The sequence below is a fragment of the Alnus glutinosa genome, chromosome 3 (assembly GCF_958979055.1).
Source record: "Alnus glutinosa chromosome 3, dhAlnGlut1.1, whole genome shotgun sequence".
Lineage (NCBI taxonomy): Eukaryota > Viridiplantae > Streptophyta > Magnoliopsida > Fagales > Betulaceae > Alnus > Alnus glutinosa.
The window spans coordinates 21,047,180-21,061,766 of record NC_084888.1 but is presented as its reverse complement, the minus strand read 5'-3'; the positions used below and the strand labels follow the sequence as shown (position 1 = coordinate 21,061,766).

General features: G+C 40.0%; 1 protein-coding gene across 13 annotated transcripts in view; it reads left to right on the top strand.

Moving 5' to 3' along the window:
- LOC133864644 (uncharacterized) overlaps positions 1 to 14,587 on the top strand; it is a 60,893-nt gene that overhangs the window by 30,995 nt on the left and 15,311 nt on the right. For all 13 annotated transcript variants that reach the window (XR_009899539.1, XR_009899536.1, XR_009899538.1 and 10 more), the window contains one exon: positions 7,146 to 7,248. Coding sequence is in view for 8 of the 13 variants with exons in the window: in XM_062301043.1 (XP_062157027.1) it covers positions 7,146 to 7,248 (103 nt within the window). In the remaining 5 variants the exon portion in view is untranslated. The remainder of the gene's footprint in view (positions 1 to 7,145; positions 7,249 to 14,587) is intronic.

Sequence of the window (14,587 nt, the reverse complement as noted above, 5' to 3'; positions counted from 1 at the left end):
ATCATGAGAAAATACATGCAATATCTGATATGCCAAAAAAAAATATCCTGCAAATTCTCCCCAATATATATATATATATATATATATATATATATATATATATATATATATATATATATATATATATATATATATATATTAAAAAACAAGTGCAATATGGAAAGAAAACATCATATGCATGGCAAGATCAAACCTGATGATGCCAATATAGAAAAAAAAAAAAAAGTCGCTCGACCTGCTTTTTCTGTCTTCCCCAAACAGTACCTGCAATGCTCTCTCAAGAGAATAGGGGGCACACCAAACTGGTTCATAGATTGCACAGTAAGCACACAAATATAACAAGTAAATGTGCAAGCAATCAAACCTGATGCCTTAGGATTAGGAACCGAATCCTAGGCATGAACACCTTCTCCTGCTAGGTGCGTTCGTTCCCCCTCATGGGGTGAATGGTCTCATCACTCTTGACCCATACCTGCTTGACTCGAGGCGGTGGCTTGCAGGTCTTGTCCATGTTGTCCATTCTCCTTAGCATACCTTGTATTAGGCTAAGCAATCCTTCATAGCCATGGCTGCCATTGAGCTTCTGCAGCTTTCTCTTGTAGCGCCTTGATTTGTTCTTCTTTGGTTTGCCACTCTGATTGGCAAGAACAAACCTTTGCTGATGCTGCAGAGCCTGAAGTGCTGTCGGAGGTAGAATGCCTGATGTAGCTCTTGCTGGAAGCTCCTTTTGAACCTTCGACTTCTGAGCCTGGAGATGTGTGTTAAGGATACAACCCTAGCCGCCGAACCCTCTACAGAAACCCTAGCCGCTACTACAGCTCACAAACAAACCCTAGAGCCGTTAGGAAGATTTCCTAAATTAGACAACCAATTATCTCCTCCATATCTCTCATTAACTCCACCTTAGCCAACGGCTATATTGCCTATGAGGACATGATATTTATTCCTTATTTAAACCCTTGTAATTATAGAATAGAATTACTACTGTATAATATGCCATATATACATGGCAGCCTGTAACTCTATATATACTGCATCAATATCAATAAACAATCATTCAGCGCCTAAAGCCTTTACCCTAATTTAATATTTAGTTCACAATGTGGACATATGGATCGGATGTGACCGATGATGCCGCAGTGATGACAGGTGGGCAAGCTTCTTTTGTTTGAATGCTTCTTGACATTCTCTGCAGAATTATGGTTAGCATTCTTACAAATGACATTGCCCTTACCTTTTATGTCTCCTATGCGGAGGGACATATTTTGCTAAGGAAGAATCTTCAACTTCACTTTTCCTCAGAGCATCCTGCTTAATCCAAGGCCTGTGGGATTTCAACAAATAACAATTTGGCCTAATATGACCAATCTTCCCACAATTATGACAAGTAGGGATCAACTTACCATGAGCTCGTGTACCTGTATCTTTGGATTTTGGCATCACATGATTAGTTAAGCAAGAATTTTCTAAACAAGCGGTATCTATTATCACAGGCTTAATATCAATAGAATCTATTTCAGAATCAGAAGCATGTGATGTAGAAGTACTCATATCAACAACAATTGAAGTAGGCTTGTTAGAAATATCTGAATGAATACAAATCATGCTTTTAAAATTATCACTTGAGAAATTTATCAAGAGATCCTCAGATTCTTTTAATTTATTCTCAAGTGTATCAATGATATTAAATAGCATGGTATTCTCAGATCTCAAAGAGTCAATTAAAGCATTTGATTCAGATAACTGAACAATTTATGACTCTTTTTCTTGCTTCACCTTTTTGAGCTCTTTTGGAGAAATAAGTTTATCAAATTTTGCAAAAACTTTAGAGAGCTCAATATCATGATTTTCTTCAGATAACTGAGAGAAATTCATGATAAAAGGTGTAATCAAAAAATAGAAGTCACAAAGAGATGAGGATCACACTCAGGAAATAAATCCTTACAATGGAGTGTGCCTGCTCTGATACCAATTGAAAAATTGAAATGACTTCTAAAAGTAAAGTGTGTGCAACAAGTGTTAACAAAAATTAAAGCACAGCGGAAATTAAATGACACAAAGATTTTTGTTGATGAAGTGGAAACTCAGTTAAGAGAAAAACCATTCCGGGGCAGCCAAACCCAGGAATTCCACTATTCAGAAGACAAAGCTAGATTCAAGACAGTAACACTCACATCTACCGATGCAGTGGTCGTACCTTGATCTCTGACGTGTAACCCAACACGAAAGCTTCCCAACTAGGTTCACCTACCTGAAGGGTCTTCAATGGAACTCTTTACCTTAGAGTCTACCTCTAAGATAGACTTCAGTTTACAGCACAACACACTTGAAAAACGGCTTCAGAGGAGATATCACGTCTCTGAGCTCTAATGGAATTCACACCGAATTCTTGCGGCTCTAAGTGCCAGGGGCCCCTATTTATAGGCTGGGGGTCAGAATGGGCGTCAGGCAAAATATGCCTGGGGGCCGTCCGGACGGTGAACCATGGCCGTCCGGACGGACAAACTTCATCACGCAATTTCCATATCTGATGCGCGTGCGTCCGGACAATGAGGGGGAGACGTCCGGACGGTTGAAGTCGAATCGGCAGTTACCATATACGATGTTGCACCAGTGTCCGGACGACAGCTGTCAGACGTCCGGACGGTCCATTTTGAACTGCGATTCTTGCCTTACAGAGATACGCGTCCGGACGGGATACCACATCGTCCGGACGGTTGATTGATCTTCCCTTTCTTGAAACTTGGAAAGAATTAGAGAACCGTTCGAGAATTGATAGGCGTCCGGACGTGCTTCTGAAACGTCTGGACGGAGCAAGCTGGTACAAAAGCTTCTCGATACGATGTAGGTGTCCGAACGGAAGAAGCACGTCGTCCGGACAGATGATGCTTGTCTGTCTAATGTCCGGACGGAATGACACGTCGTCCGGACGTATGGAACAGTAGACAGATGGGCGTCCAGACAGGATGACACATCGTCCGGACGGCTGACAGGGAACTTGAAATTCTTCTGACTCGCAGACAGAATCTTCTGACATCACTCTGAAAGTGGAATCCCTGTTTACCGTATCATTACACATAAGTGATTTTGTCTAAACACAGAATAAGGCCAAAATACTAACAAATGGGAAAAACCCAAGTATAACGACTGAAAGCATCAATAAAAGACACATAAAACCGATTTCCATTAATTGAAAGATTTTAGGAAGGTCCCCATACATCGGAATAGATTAATTCTAAAGGTTTACATATGCTAGAAGTAGAAGCAGAAAACGGCAATTGATGACCCTTGGCTTGTGGACATGCGGTGCAAGGGGATGATGCCTTATTTGGAAGAACTGGAAGCTAAAATTGAGAAAGAACACGCTGGACTGTGCGAAAAGCAGGATGACCTAAGCGCTTGTGCTATGAAGCCGGAGAGGTGCACTCACCTACAAGTGCTTGTTTTATTAACGAAGAACTAGAAGAAGGAAGGAGTTGATAAAGACCATCTTTAATGCGACCTTGATGGAGGGTGATCCTGGTTTGAGAGTCCTTGATCACAAAGTGAGAAGAGTGAAATTCAAAAAATACAGAGTTATCAAGGGCAAATTGTCTAACAAAGAGAAGGTTTTTACAAATCAAAGGAACCCGAAGGAGTTGATTTAGAATGAAATTTTGACGAGAGAGTGTTAAGGAAGCATAACCAATATGAGATATATGCATACCTGATCCATCACCCACACGGATTTGATCCTGTCCATGATAATCCTCCTGTGCTATGTTGAGATGTTGCAGCTCATTAGTCATGTGATGAGTAGCCTTGGTATCGGGGTACCAAGTTTCCTCAGCTAGTAGAACTGGAGATGAGTAGTAGGCCTATGGAAGAGGTTGCTGCTGCTATTTAGAGAGAGACAAATCTTGTCGATGGTAGCAGTGAATAGCAATATGTCCGGGTTTGCCACAAATTTGGCATGTAGGCCAGGAAGAGGAAGCTGCATCAGGAGAGAAGAAGTAGGAGCCACGACCACGGTTGTTGGAGAATGAGCCATGACCACAATTGTATGGTTGTCCACCATAGCCACAGTATCCTCGGCCCCTTTGCATGGGAGCCCGAGGGGAGAAATTTGTTGTAGGTTGTTGAATATCAAGGACTGGAATTTGCTGCTCCAGATGCATCTCATGAGCAAGGAGATGGCCGTATAACTCGTCAATGGAGAGAGGATCAACACGGGTAGTGACCGATGTAACAAATGGATCATATTGGGATTCATGGCCCTTGAGAAGAAATGAGACACTCTCAAAGTCATTGAGAGGTTGACCAGCGGCTGCAAGTGTGTCACTAAGAGTCTTGATGGTTTGAAAATACTCGGTGATAGAGTTATTTCCCTTCTTGATCGTGGCTAGTTGGAAGTAGATTTGCATAACTTGAGCACGGGCTTGAGAAGCAAACATGGTGACCAAGGTATAGAGCCAAGGATGTGGCACAACCAATGGCATGAACAACAGAAGGTTCGGTGAGTGTGGGGATGAGGACGCTGAGGATTATCTAATCCCTTTGACTCCACGTAAGAAATTTTGGATTGATGGTAGTTGTAGGAGCTCCAGCATCAGTGGTGGAATTCGGGATTGTTTGAGCAGGGGGCTATGACAAGCCGTCAAGAAAACCATATGAGTCTTGGCCTTTGATATTGGCGAGGATTTGGGTTCTCTAGGCCATGAAATTGCCTTTGGAGAGTTTGATGTTGAGGTTGTGGTTCATGTTGGGTTGAGTGAAGACAACCTGCTGCGGCTGTGGGTTGGGTGGGTGAGGTTGAGTGGCAGTGGAAGCCACCGAAGTTGCAGAGGCAGTGGACTCGGAATCAGAATTGGCCATAGATCAAGACGTTTGTCTATGATATGGCTTTGATACCATGATAGAACTTAGATATATTTGGCTGTTTAACCTTACTCATCAATGTGAGCTTTCATTGATACTTATAGAAGATTACAAGAGTTGAAGATAAACATAACTTCCTAGGATAAACATGACTGCTTCATATACAATAGAACTAGAATTCTTCTTGACATTATACCTTATCTATCTAACATAGAGTTTGAACTCTAAGATAACACAGCTTTATCTACTGGTGCTAGAGCTTCAGATAGGAGTATGTTTCCTATCATTCGAATCGTGGACATGTTGCACCGCACAAGACTCACGCTTGAACTGTGAGTCATGTGCGGTAGTTTCGTTAATAAAGCTGTACCTAGTTATGGAGGTCCAAATGCAAAATGACATAAGCAGCCATATACGTAGATATTATATTTATATATAATTATTAGTTACATATAGAGTACACAAATAATAATGTAAATTATTATATATAAATTAACATATTATATATTAGTAATTATATATATATATATATGAACGAGCCTACCGAGCCAAGTCGAGCTTTCACAAACTTTGCTCATGAGCTAATCCGAGCCAAGCTGAGCTTTGGCATATTCAGCTCGTTTAATAAACAAGCTTGAAAATATGTTCAAGCCCTATTCATTTAATAAATGATCTAATCTTGAGCCGAGCTTTTTCGAGCTGAGACCTAACTTGTTCGCATGTAGCTCTGCTCATTTAATCATTGCGCTTAATTGAAAGAGAATTCTGAATTATGTCCAGTGTTGATTGTGACTTATTCTAGCTAATTTGTACACCATGTACTAATGGCATGAGATCTGCAGTCAATCATGTGTGCTTTATGAAGGAGGCAATCAATTTTAAGCGTTTTGCAAGAATACTAACTGCAGAGTGGAAGTCCATATGTTGCCCATAAGATCTGGAAAATTTGGAGATTGAATATCATGAAACTTGGTAATTCCATAATATGATATCATTTGGGTTGAGCTTCTATATAATTTGAAGTTAGGTTGGTTGCTTTAAATTTGATTACAATCATAATATTTTTTTTTTATGAATTTTGTATACTTCTAATGTACTAAGAGGCGCCTTAAGCTTTTTAATGAGATTGGTTTCTTATTTAAAAAAAAAATAAAATTATAAGTAAATTTACTTCATTAAAACGCAAAAGGGCGCATCTAGTACACATAAAGTATACAAGAGAAATATCTAGCTAGAAATGGAAAAAGATAAATAATAATAATAATAATAATAATAAAAAATCATGAAAACTGGAAGTAGGAAAACAATCATGGGCATCCATTCATTGGTAAATTGTACTCGACGAGGCATGACCCACGCTAATCCAAAGAAACGGGAGATAGAGTTTCACATAAGGCACTAGCTATATCATAATGGAGTAAAAGGAGGTCAACGGTTTCCCCACTCTTTTTGCACATGCAATACCAATCTACCACAATGATCTGCAGCTTTCTTAAGCTATCCAAAGTGGGGTTCTTACTTAAAGCGGCTGAACAAGCAAAACAAGCTACTCTCTAGGGGCCTTAGTTCATCAAATACTCCTCCAAGGGAAATGAATACTATCATAGGGAATCAAGGCATTATAAAACGATCTTACATCAAACAACTCTCTCTTGGGGTGGGCGGCTAACAAAGCTTGTCATCACTTGTAAAGACTTAAGGAAAAACACTAACCACATTTGCGCTATCATCCCAAAATGACTAGTCAATTTGGAGCTTCCCTAGAATCTATTATAAAGCCCAATTTGACCTAGTAACTAAGCAATGTACGACTTAGCACGCATGACTATCTTTATAAATCACCCACTTTGTGTGGGCTACTCCTCATCTTCCCAATGTAGGACCCCACCCCGTCTCAATTGGATGGAATACAACTGATTGAACAAAGTAAAGAAATCCATCTCCCAATCAAAAAATAGACATAATTTTATTTGGAGCTTGCTGATTTCTTATGCTCAAACTCCTTTTGTTGGTTTTGTAAATCTCTGCTCCCTTGGATACCTAAAATGCAGTTTATATATTTTTCATGCTTCGTGGATTCTATTAAAATTGGTAGTTATTTTATTCTTGAAGTTCCATGGGCAACTATTGACATGTAACATCCATTTTTTTCTTCACATTTACTTAGAAGATATTATTTTGATTAGATATTGGGGTAGATTTTTGGTGTACATGTAAATCTGGTTGGACAATTTCTCCTTTTTTGAATAAGTGCTCGATGAAATTTTTTGAATATGTGCTTTTAACAGATTGTGGCATTCTTGGGGGTGCTTGTATACAAATTTTATGGAGAAGAACTAAGAGAAATGTTTGGATATGAAGAACATCCATATGGGTTTTATACAATGGCTGGTATGCTAACTCTTTGCTGCTAAGTGAACTCCCCCCCCCCCCCACCCCCCCTCTCCTCTCTCTCTTCATCTACACAAACTCAAAGATATTCCAACATGTGTTATGTATATAGGACATTCATAAATATGTACACACACACGCACACATATAAGTTACATTCACACAAATATTTATGAGTAAATATGGGATTGTTTGTCAAGGAACAATACATTATAGTATTGTTCATGTACTTTTTTTTTTTTTATACTTTTCACTATTAATCAACATCAAAACATTTTCACTTTTTTCACTTTTTTATATCACATCAATAATTTTTTATTACTATTCAAATAAAAAAATTCACTACAATACAAAACTTTTTCACTTTTTTATACAAATTCTTTTTATTTTATATCACATCATCACTTTTTACTAATTTCAAAAACTAACAACCCACTACTCTGTTCTGTTCTGTTCTGTAATGTCACTTGTCAAACAAGCCCTATATGCATGTGTGTGGTTTCACACTATGGCTGCTATGATCATTTCAACTGGTGCATAGTTTTCCAATACATTATTTGTTATTCTTTTTATGTTAACCTTATGTATATCTGTTACAAAAGTCAGTGTTGCATTGTAGATATTACTTTCTCTAGATTTTTGGGTCCATATATTTCCATTATGGTACGTGATTTACTTAATCCAATAATTTGTCCATTATAAGGGCAGATTTAAGTTTATTCAATTTTCCATTGTATGTATCACTACATTAACTCCGCCTGTGTTAATGTTTGGTGTCTTAATCTTTTTACACAGCCGGTCCCAAGCCCGGGTAAAGGAGGAGGGTGTGCGGTAGGTTGAAGGCCAGTGTAAAATTTAGTTATTGACCATGAATGAATTCTTCGGCACTTATTCTTCTCTTCTTCAATCTTATTTTTGTTTCCTGGGTCGGGGAAGGGGGAGGAGGGATGAGCCAAAATATGTGAGAGTTCTGGTATAGCCTAAAACTACAATGTCTGAAGCCAAGGTTGGTTTGGAGATAAACAAGGTCAACCCTCCCTATGGATAAAAACTTAAGAAATTCAGATTTTATTTATTTATTTTTGATAATTGGGGTATTCGGAGCTTCACTCTGACTAGGTTCCTGGGACACTGTGCAAAACGCTCCCTCCACATGGGTCGTATAAAGCTCGGGCTTTCGCTTGCGGCCGTGGCCCCAAGGAATTGTTTACACTCAATAAGTCCTAGGGCAACTCTTACAAAATCAAGAATTTACCAGATTATCCCTTACACTCAAAAGTGAACAATATACCGAATAATGCTAACTTGATCTCTTTGAGAGAGCGCAACATAAAACCACAAAGACAATCTCTGGTAAATTTTCTTGAGAAAACTAATTCCCAAAGAAAATTCTTAGAAACCAAACAAGAAAAGTAAAGAGTTCTACTACATTCTCCTCTACTGCACCTTGCCAACCCAAAAATTTTACCATCTTGGAGCTGGGTGTGATGCCGAGCTTCCCCATCTCTGGAAGATTTACCCTTGAATCTATCTGCATTGATATCCCAATATGGACTGATCTTGAGACCTAAGTTTAAAAAAAATTCCTTATCTGAGCCCTGACCCATTAGAGAATCTCTTTTTGGGTACCTTGGTAAATTTAGCAACAGTCTCTGGGAAGATGGTTTTGACGTTGTTTGAGGAGATTGCTGCAAGGAATACATCTAATGGAGGCTGTTAGTGTTTCGAAGGGCCTATGGGGAGGTTCTTCCACGTAGAATCAAAACCCTTCGAATTCTTTTTTTGATAAGTAAAACCCTTCGAATTCTTCCTAGAGCAAGGGGGTAACTCTTTTGTGTTATGTATTGTGGAACTTGGGAAAGTGTATCTTTGGTCAATTTTCTTGGGAAGAGATGGAGCTTTGTGGCTACTTTCGACAATTGACACGGTGGCTACACTGGAAAACAACGCAAGCTTCATACGGAAGTTCAGAGATGCTCAGTGCGTAGTGTTGGGTCAACGTTGTTGCAATCCTCATGGGAGGTATATGGCGATTGAAAGAGTTTAATGGTGGCAGGTGAAGGGGCTTTATTCTTATAATGGAGGGCAAGAAAAAGTTGAGGTGGTAGGATTCGTGGACATGTTGAAATTTCTGTTGTCTCCCTTCATACCCATGAAATGGGAACCCTCGACAGTCGTACCACCTGAATTGGTGTCTTAGCTAGCTTTTGAGAAACTCTCCTTTGCTTAGGTGATAGTAGGCCACGTTGCTTCGAACACCTCTATTGGCAGGGGTCCTGGAGGTTCTTCAAGTGCAACTCACATTAGGGTATGGTCACTGAGGCACGACTAGAGAGCTGCCGCACAGCTACCAAATTCTAACAACGTCGTCTTACCATCCAATCCTTGAATAAGGCCAAAATGTGACAAAAGGGACAACAAGGTGGGTGCTATAATTTTCCCCACATGGAAGCTACGAAAATCCAAAAATGTACCTCGTCTCTATAATTCTCGGCATTTGGGAGCTGGCACTGCTCCCCGTCTGAGGGTCCGTGTAGACGGGCCAGGTGAACACCACGCCTTTCAGAAAAAAATCTTGAAACGTTCTCTCATGGATACCATGTATAAGTAAGACCATTAATGGCCCAACGCAGGTGGGGCCTTGGGGAACTAATGCCAGTAGAGCTGTCGGGGTTTCGAGCCCAGTGGAACATGGAGGCCCTGTTGATTTTAGGTCAACCTGTTCCAATGAGTTAGTAGTATATTCGAGCCCATTTTTGGGCCTCCATAGTCCATCCCAGCCTGCGTGCATCTAGTGGGCATCTCTCCATAAGATTATTTATGCTTGGGCTTCTGATTTTTATTATCATGAGGCCCATTTTAATTTGGGAAACAACCTGTGGTTGTAAATGAGGTGTGGCCCGAACTGAGGCTTTCAGGTCGGTTTTCGATATCGGGCGAAGGACTCTCTCGGATCGTCATTGGATCAACGATGATCTCCATTCTAACGTGCCTTTTTTTGTCGGGAAGCGGTGAGTTGGTGGAAATTGCTTCCAGACCAACGGTAGAGAGGCAAAACAACTTCACGAGTAAGACTAATGGTTCACCAGTAGGTTGGTCTGCTCTACCGGCTAGGAACATCAAGGTCTATTACCTCTGCTGCACCCTTCCACTATCTCCTTGCTCAGACCCTACCCCAGTAGTTGACACTAAGACTCTACCTTTGTTTGACCTCTCAAGTGGGATCTTCAGTGGCTCTGAGAGGATGTATTTGCAGTGGTTCCCCAAGGTTCTGAGTTCGACATTGGTAAGGATGTTTATTTCATTGATGGTGAATACTGTAGCAGCTCCTATGCACTCTTGTGGAGTCTCTGTGGCTTCACCCTATTGCATAGAGGGTGTAGTAGCCCTTGTGATTGGTTCAAGTGCCTCAACCTCCCATTCAAAACATGGTAAGGACTCAGATGGGGTCAAAAGGAAAATGTTCGGTTATAAATTTTTTTTTGGGGGGTTTCATATGAAGGATATGAACAAGAGGATTCAAATTTATTTGCTGCTATTGAATCCAGCTGTAAGGATGTTGCAGGAACGTCAGGTTTGTAGTAAAAAAATTGCTAGGAAGCGGGGTTAAGGATGTTAGGGAACTCCTGAACTTTTCTAGCTCTGTGAATTACAATTCGAAGAGGAACCCTTTTAAACCCCGCCTATCTTCTTGAGTTCGTGGCATGGCTCCTATTGCACAATGAATCTGAAATTTCTCAGCTGGAATGTTCGGGGTCTTAATGATGAAGGAAAAGAGTTAGTACTAGCAACTTCTTGATTGTTGGAAGTCAGATGTCGTGTGTTTCCAAGAAACTAAAATGGAAAACAGATTACAGCCGGTATTGTCCAGGGTTTGTGGGGTGGTTCTTTCATGGGGTTGATTGCTTTGCCAGCCTTAGGAGCTTCAGTAGGTATTCTCATCATGTGGTATAAACGGGTAGTGGAATGCATTGAATAGGTGGCGGGCACTTCTCTATTTCCTACAAGTTCAAATCTGTTCTGGATCAGTTCGTTTGGGCTTTTTTGAGGGTTTATGGCCCCAGTGCTGATGTAGATAGGCACTATTTGTGGGGGGAGGCTCTAGGGGTCTTTAGTTGGTGGAAAGTCCCTTGGTGCATTGGGGGTGACTTCAATGTTACTCGTTTCCAGAACGAAAGGGCTAGTGCGACTCGGGTAACCTCTGCCATGTGGGATTCTAAGATTTTATTTCAGAGCATGGGTTGATGGATATTCCATTGGCTAGAGGGTCTTTCACTTGGGTAATACTCAAGACCCTTCTCTCTATGTTCAGGATTGATAGATTATTAGTTTCATTGGATTGGGAAGAGCATTTCCCAGATTTGATCTAGCCCTGTCTTCCACAACCATTATCAGATCATTTCCCCATCTTGCTTGACAGTGGAGGCTTGTCTAGAGGGCCATACATTTATATTTGAGAACATGTGGCTGAAAACATAGGGTTTTGTAGATATGGTGAAACAGGTGGGATTCGTATCAGTTCCTTGGTACTCCTTGCTTTATCTTGGCTAATAAACTACAAAAGGCTGAAATTGGATTTGGAACGTTGGAACAAGGAGGTATTCAGTAATATAGAGGAGAGGAAGAAGACCTTATTGTAGGAGATACAGTCTCTTGATCACTTAGAAGAGGAGCGATCTATAGAAGAAGAGGAGAAAGTTAGGGGGGCAATGTGACAGCAGATTTGGAGAAATCCTGGGTGACTTGGTTAAAAGAGGGGGATAACAACACGAGGTTTTTTCACCATATTGCGAACTCTCAAAGGAGAAACAATTTTCAGTCTTTGTGCAGATGACACTCTTACTTCCGATCAATGATACAATCATCCAGTTTTACAAGAATCTCTTTAATGAAACAATTCGATGGAACCCTAAATTAGATGGGTTTGGAGTTTCCTTTTTTATATTCTACATAAGAGAATTGGCTGAAAAGACCGTTCAAGAAGAGGTTCCTTACGTGTTGCTTAGTATGGATGGAGACAAAGCGTTGGGCCCTGATGGTTTCACCATTGCTTTCTTTCAGTCTTGTTAGGCTATAGTGAAGGATCTGCTGTGTGTTTTCCACAATTTTCATGAGCATGAGATGTTCAAAAAGAGCCTTAATACTACTTTCATTGCTCTCATCTCATCCCTAAAAAGATTGGGCAGCGGGAAGTAACAATTTTAGACCCATCAGTTTGGTGAGGAGCATTTATAAATTCCTGGCTAAAGTCCTAGCTATCAAAATGAAACAGGTGCTGGGATCTATCCACTGATATCGAACAGTTAGAATACATTTATAGGAGGAGACAAATTCTAGACTCAGCTCTAGTAGCAAATGAGTGTCTGGACAGCAGGTTGAAATCGGGAATTCCATGCGTTGTCTATGCTGGATTTGGAGAAAGCCTATCAACTGGAGTTCCTCCTATATCTCCTTGGGCGTCTTGGCTTTGGTTCTATATGGAGGAAATAGATGACTGCTTATATTTCCATGACTCACTTCTCTATCTTGATCAATGGTAGTCATGGCTTCTTTGGTAGCTCCTAGGACATCTAACAAGGAGATCCTCTCTTGCCTCTCCTCTTTGTGATTGTCATGGAGGCTCTTAGTAGGATGCTCTCTAGAGCTATGGTTGGTGGATACTTATGTGGATTCCGAGGAGGCATCGAAATATCAGACCTTTTTGCAGATGATACACTTATCATGTGTGATGTAGATCGGGATCAAATCTATAATTTGGGCCATATTCTCTTGTGTTTTGAGGCGATTTCAGGCCTGAAGGTTAATCTTCGAAAATCAATATTAGTCTCAGTGGGGGAAGTTCTGCATCAGGAAGAGCTGGCCGGTATTCTCACCTGCAACATCTCCTTTCTGCCCTTGACCTATTTGAGACTTCCATTGGGTGCTTTTAAATCTAAAGCCATATGGGACGGGTAGTTGAAAAATGGAAAGAAGATTGGCTAGTTGGTAGAAGATTTACTTGTCTCAGGGTGGTCGCCTTACCCTAATCAAGAGCAAGTTATCTAGCTTACCTATTTGCTTGCCCCTTTTTCCTTTACCAGCCAGTGTAGCTAGGCGGCTGTCCCCAAGCCTATACCTAGTTCTGCCCCTAGCTATTATCTATGTTCCTAACTTTTCCTCTTCAAATCTCTTAGATCTTGTTAAATTTCAGACATCTTTGGGGTGGTAGCATCTTTTGTATACCTATCGTGTACTAGGGCCTTGCCTTCTATCTTTAGTAAATTGTTATTCATAAAAAAAAAATGCTAACCTAACACCTCTTTAAAATAAAGAGACGCAAAACTAACACTCGATAGGAACTAAATAAGCCTACAAAGAGTGCTCCAGTTAGGCCACAGAATACAGGAAGACCATAATTCCAGATTCTTTTGGTATTTAATCTTCTTTTATCTCGAGTTTTTTGTTTTTTGTATCACACATACACACACACAAACGGTAGGATAATAAAAAGGGATTCCAAATAAGAAAAGCAAATACTTCGAGTCAACTACCTATCATGCATATTTGTATGTGGTATGTATCTATCGATATTTATGTGATGTTTGCTCTAAAGTGCTTGCTTTTCATATCTAGGATCTACCGAATTCAGAACCCATGACGTTGTCAGGGAATTGTTCACTTCCCAGTTTTCTATCTTCAAATAATAATCGTTTTCATTTTCATATTTATTTGGGATTTAGATTCTTCCATCTAAATAACCCCCCCACCCCCCCCCCCCCCCCCCCCCACCCCCCCCACCTGTTATATAATGTTTCAGTGCACAAGATAGGCCGTTTATTGAAAATGGAATTCAATAAGTTTCAAAAGATTCTTGCTAGCTAGATCTTGGTCTTCAGTTAAAATTTAATCTCTAGTCATAAACATAAGATAGAAGACTTACTTATCAAAAAACATAAGATAGAAGACATTTCGATATTGGAGAAAATTTTGAATGATTTTGGTCCATACCTTGGGTACTAGTGTTTTTGTGGTTTGTGCTTAGGATCTTTGCTTTGTTCTCCGTCACTTTTGTTTTTGATAAGTAATCGGAATATCATTAAAAGCACAAATTTTGGGGACACCAGATATGGGGTAGTGTTTACATATGTGTTTGGGCCCTGATTTATTATTATTATTTATTTTTCAATGTTATGTTATTTTATTTTTCAGAATTTGGGTTATGTTAATTTAGTGGGCTATCAGCCCAAGAGTCACTAGGGTTAGGGTTTAATCTCTAGTCTATTTAAGCATAATTTTGCATTGTCGTAAGGAGCTTTGGAGGAATTAAAAATTTGATAGGCTGTTTGTTATCTTCTCCCTC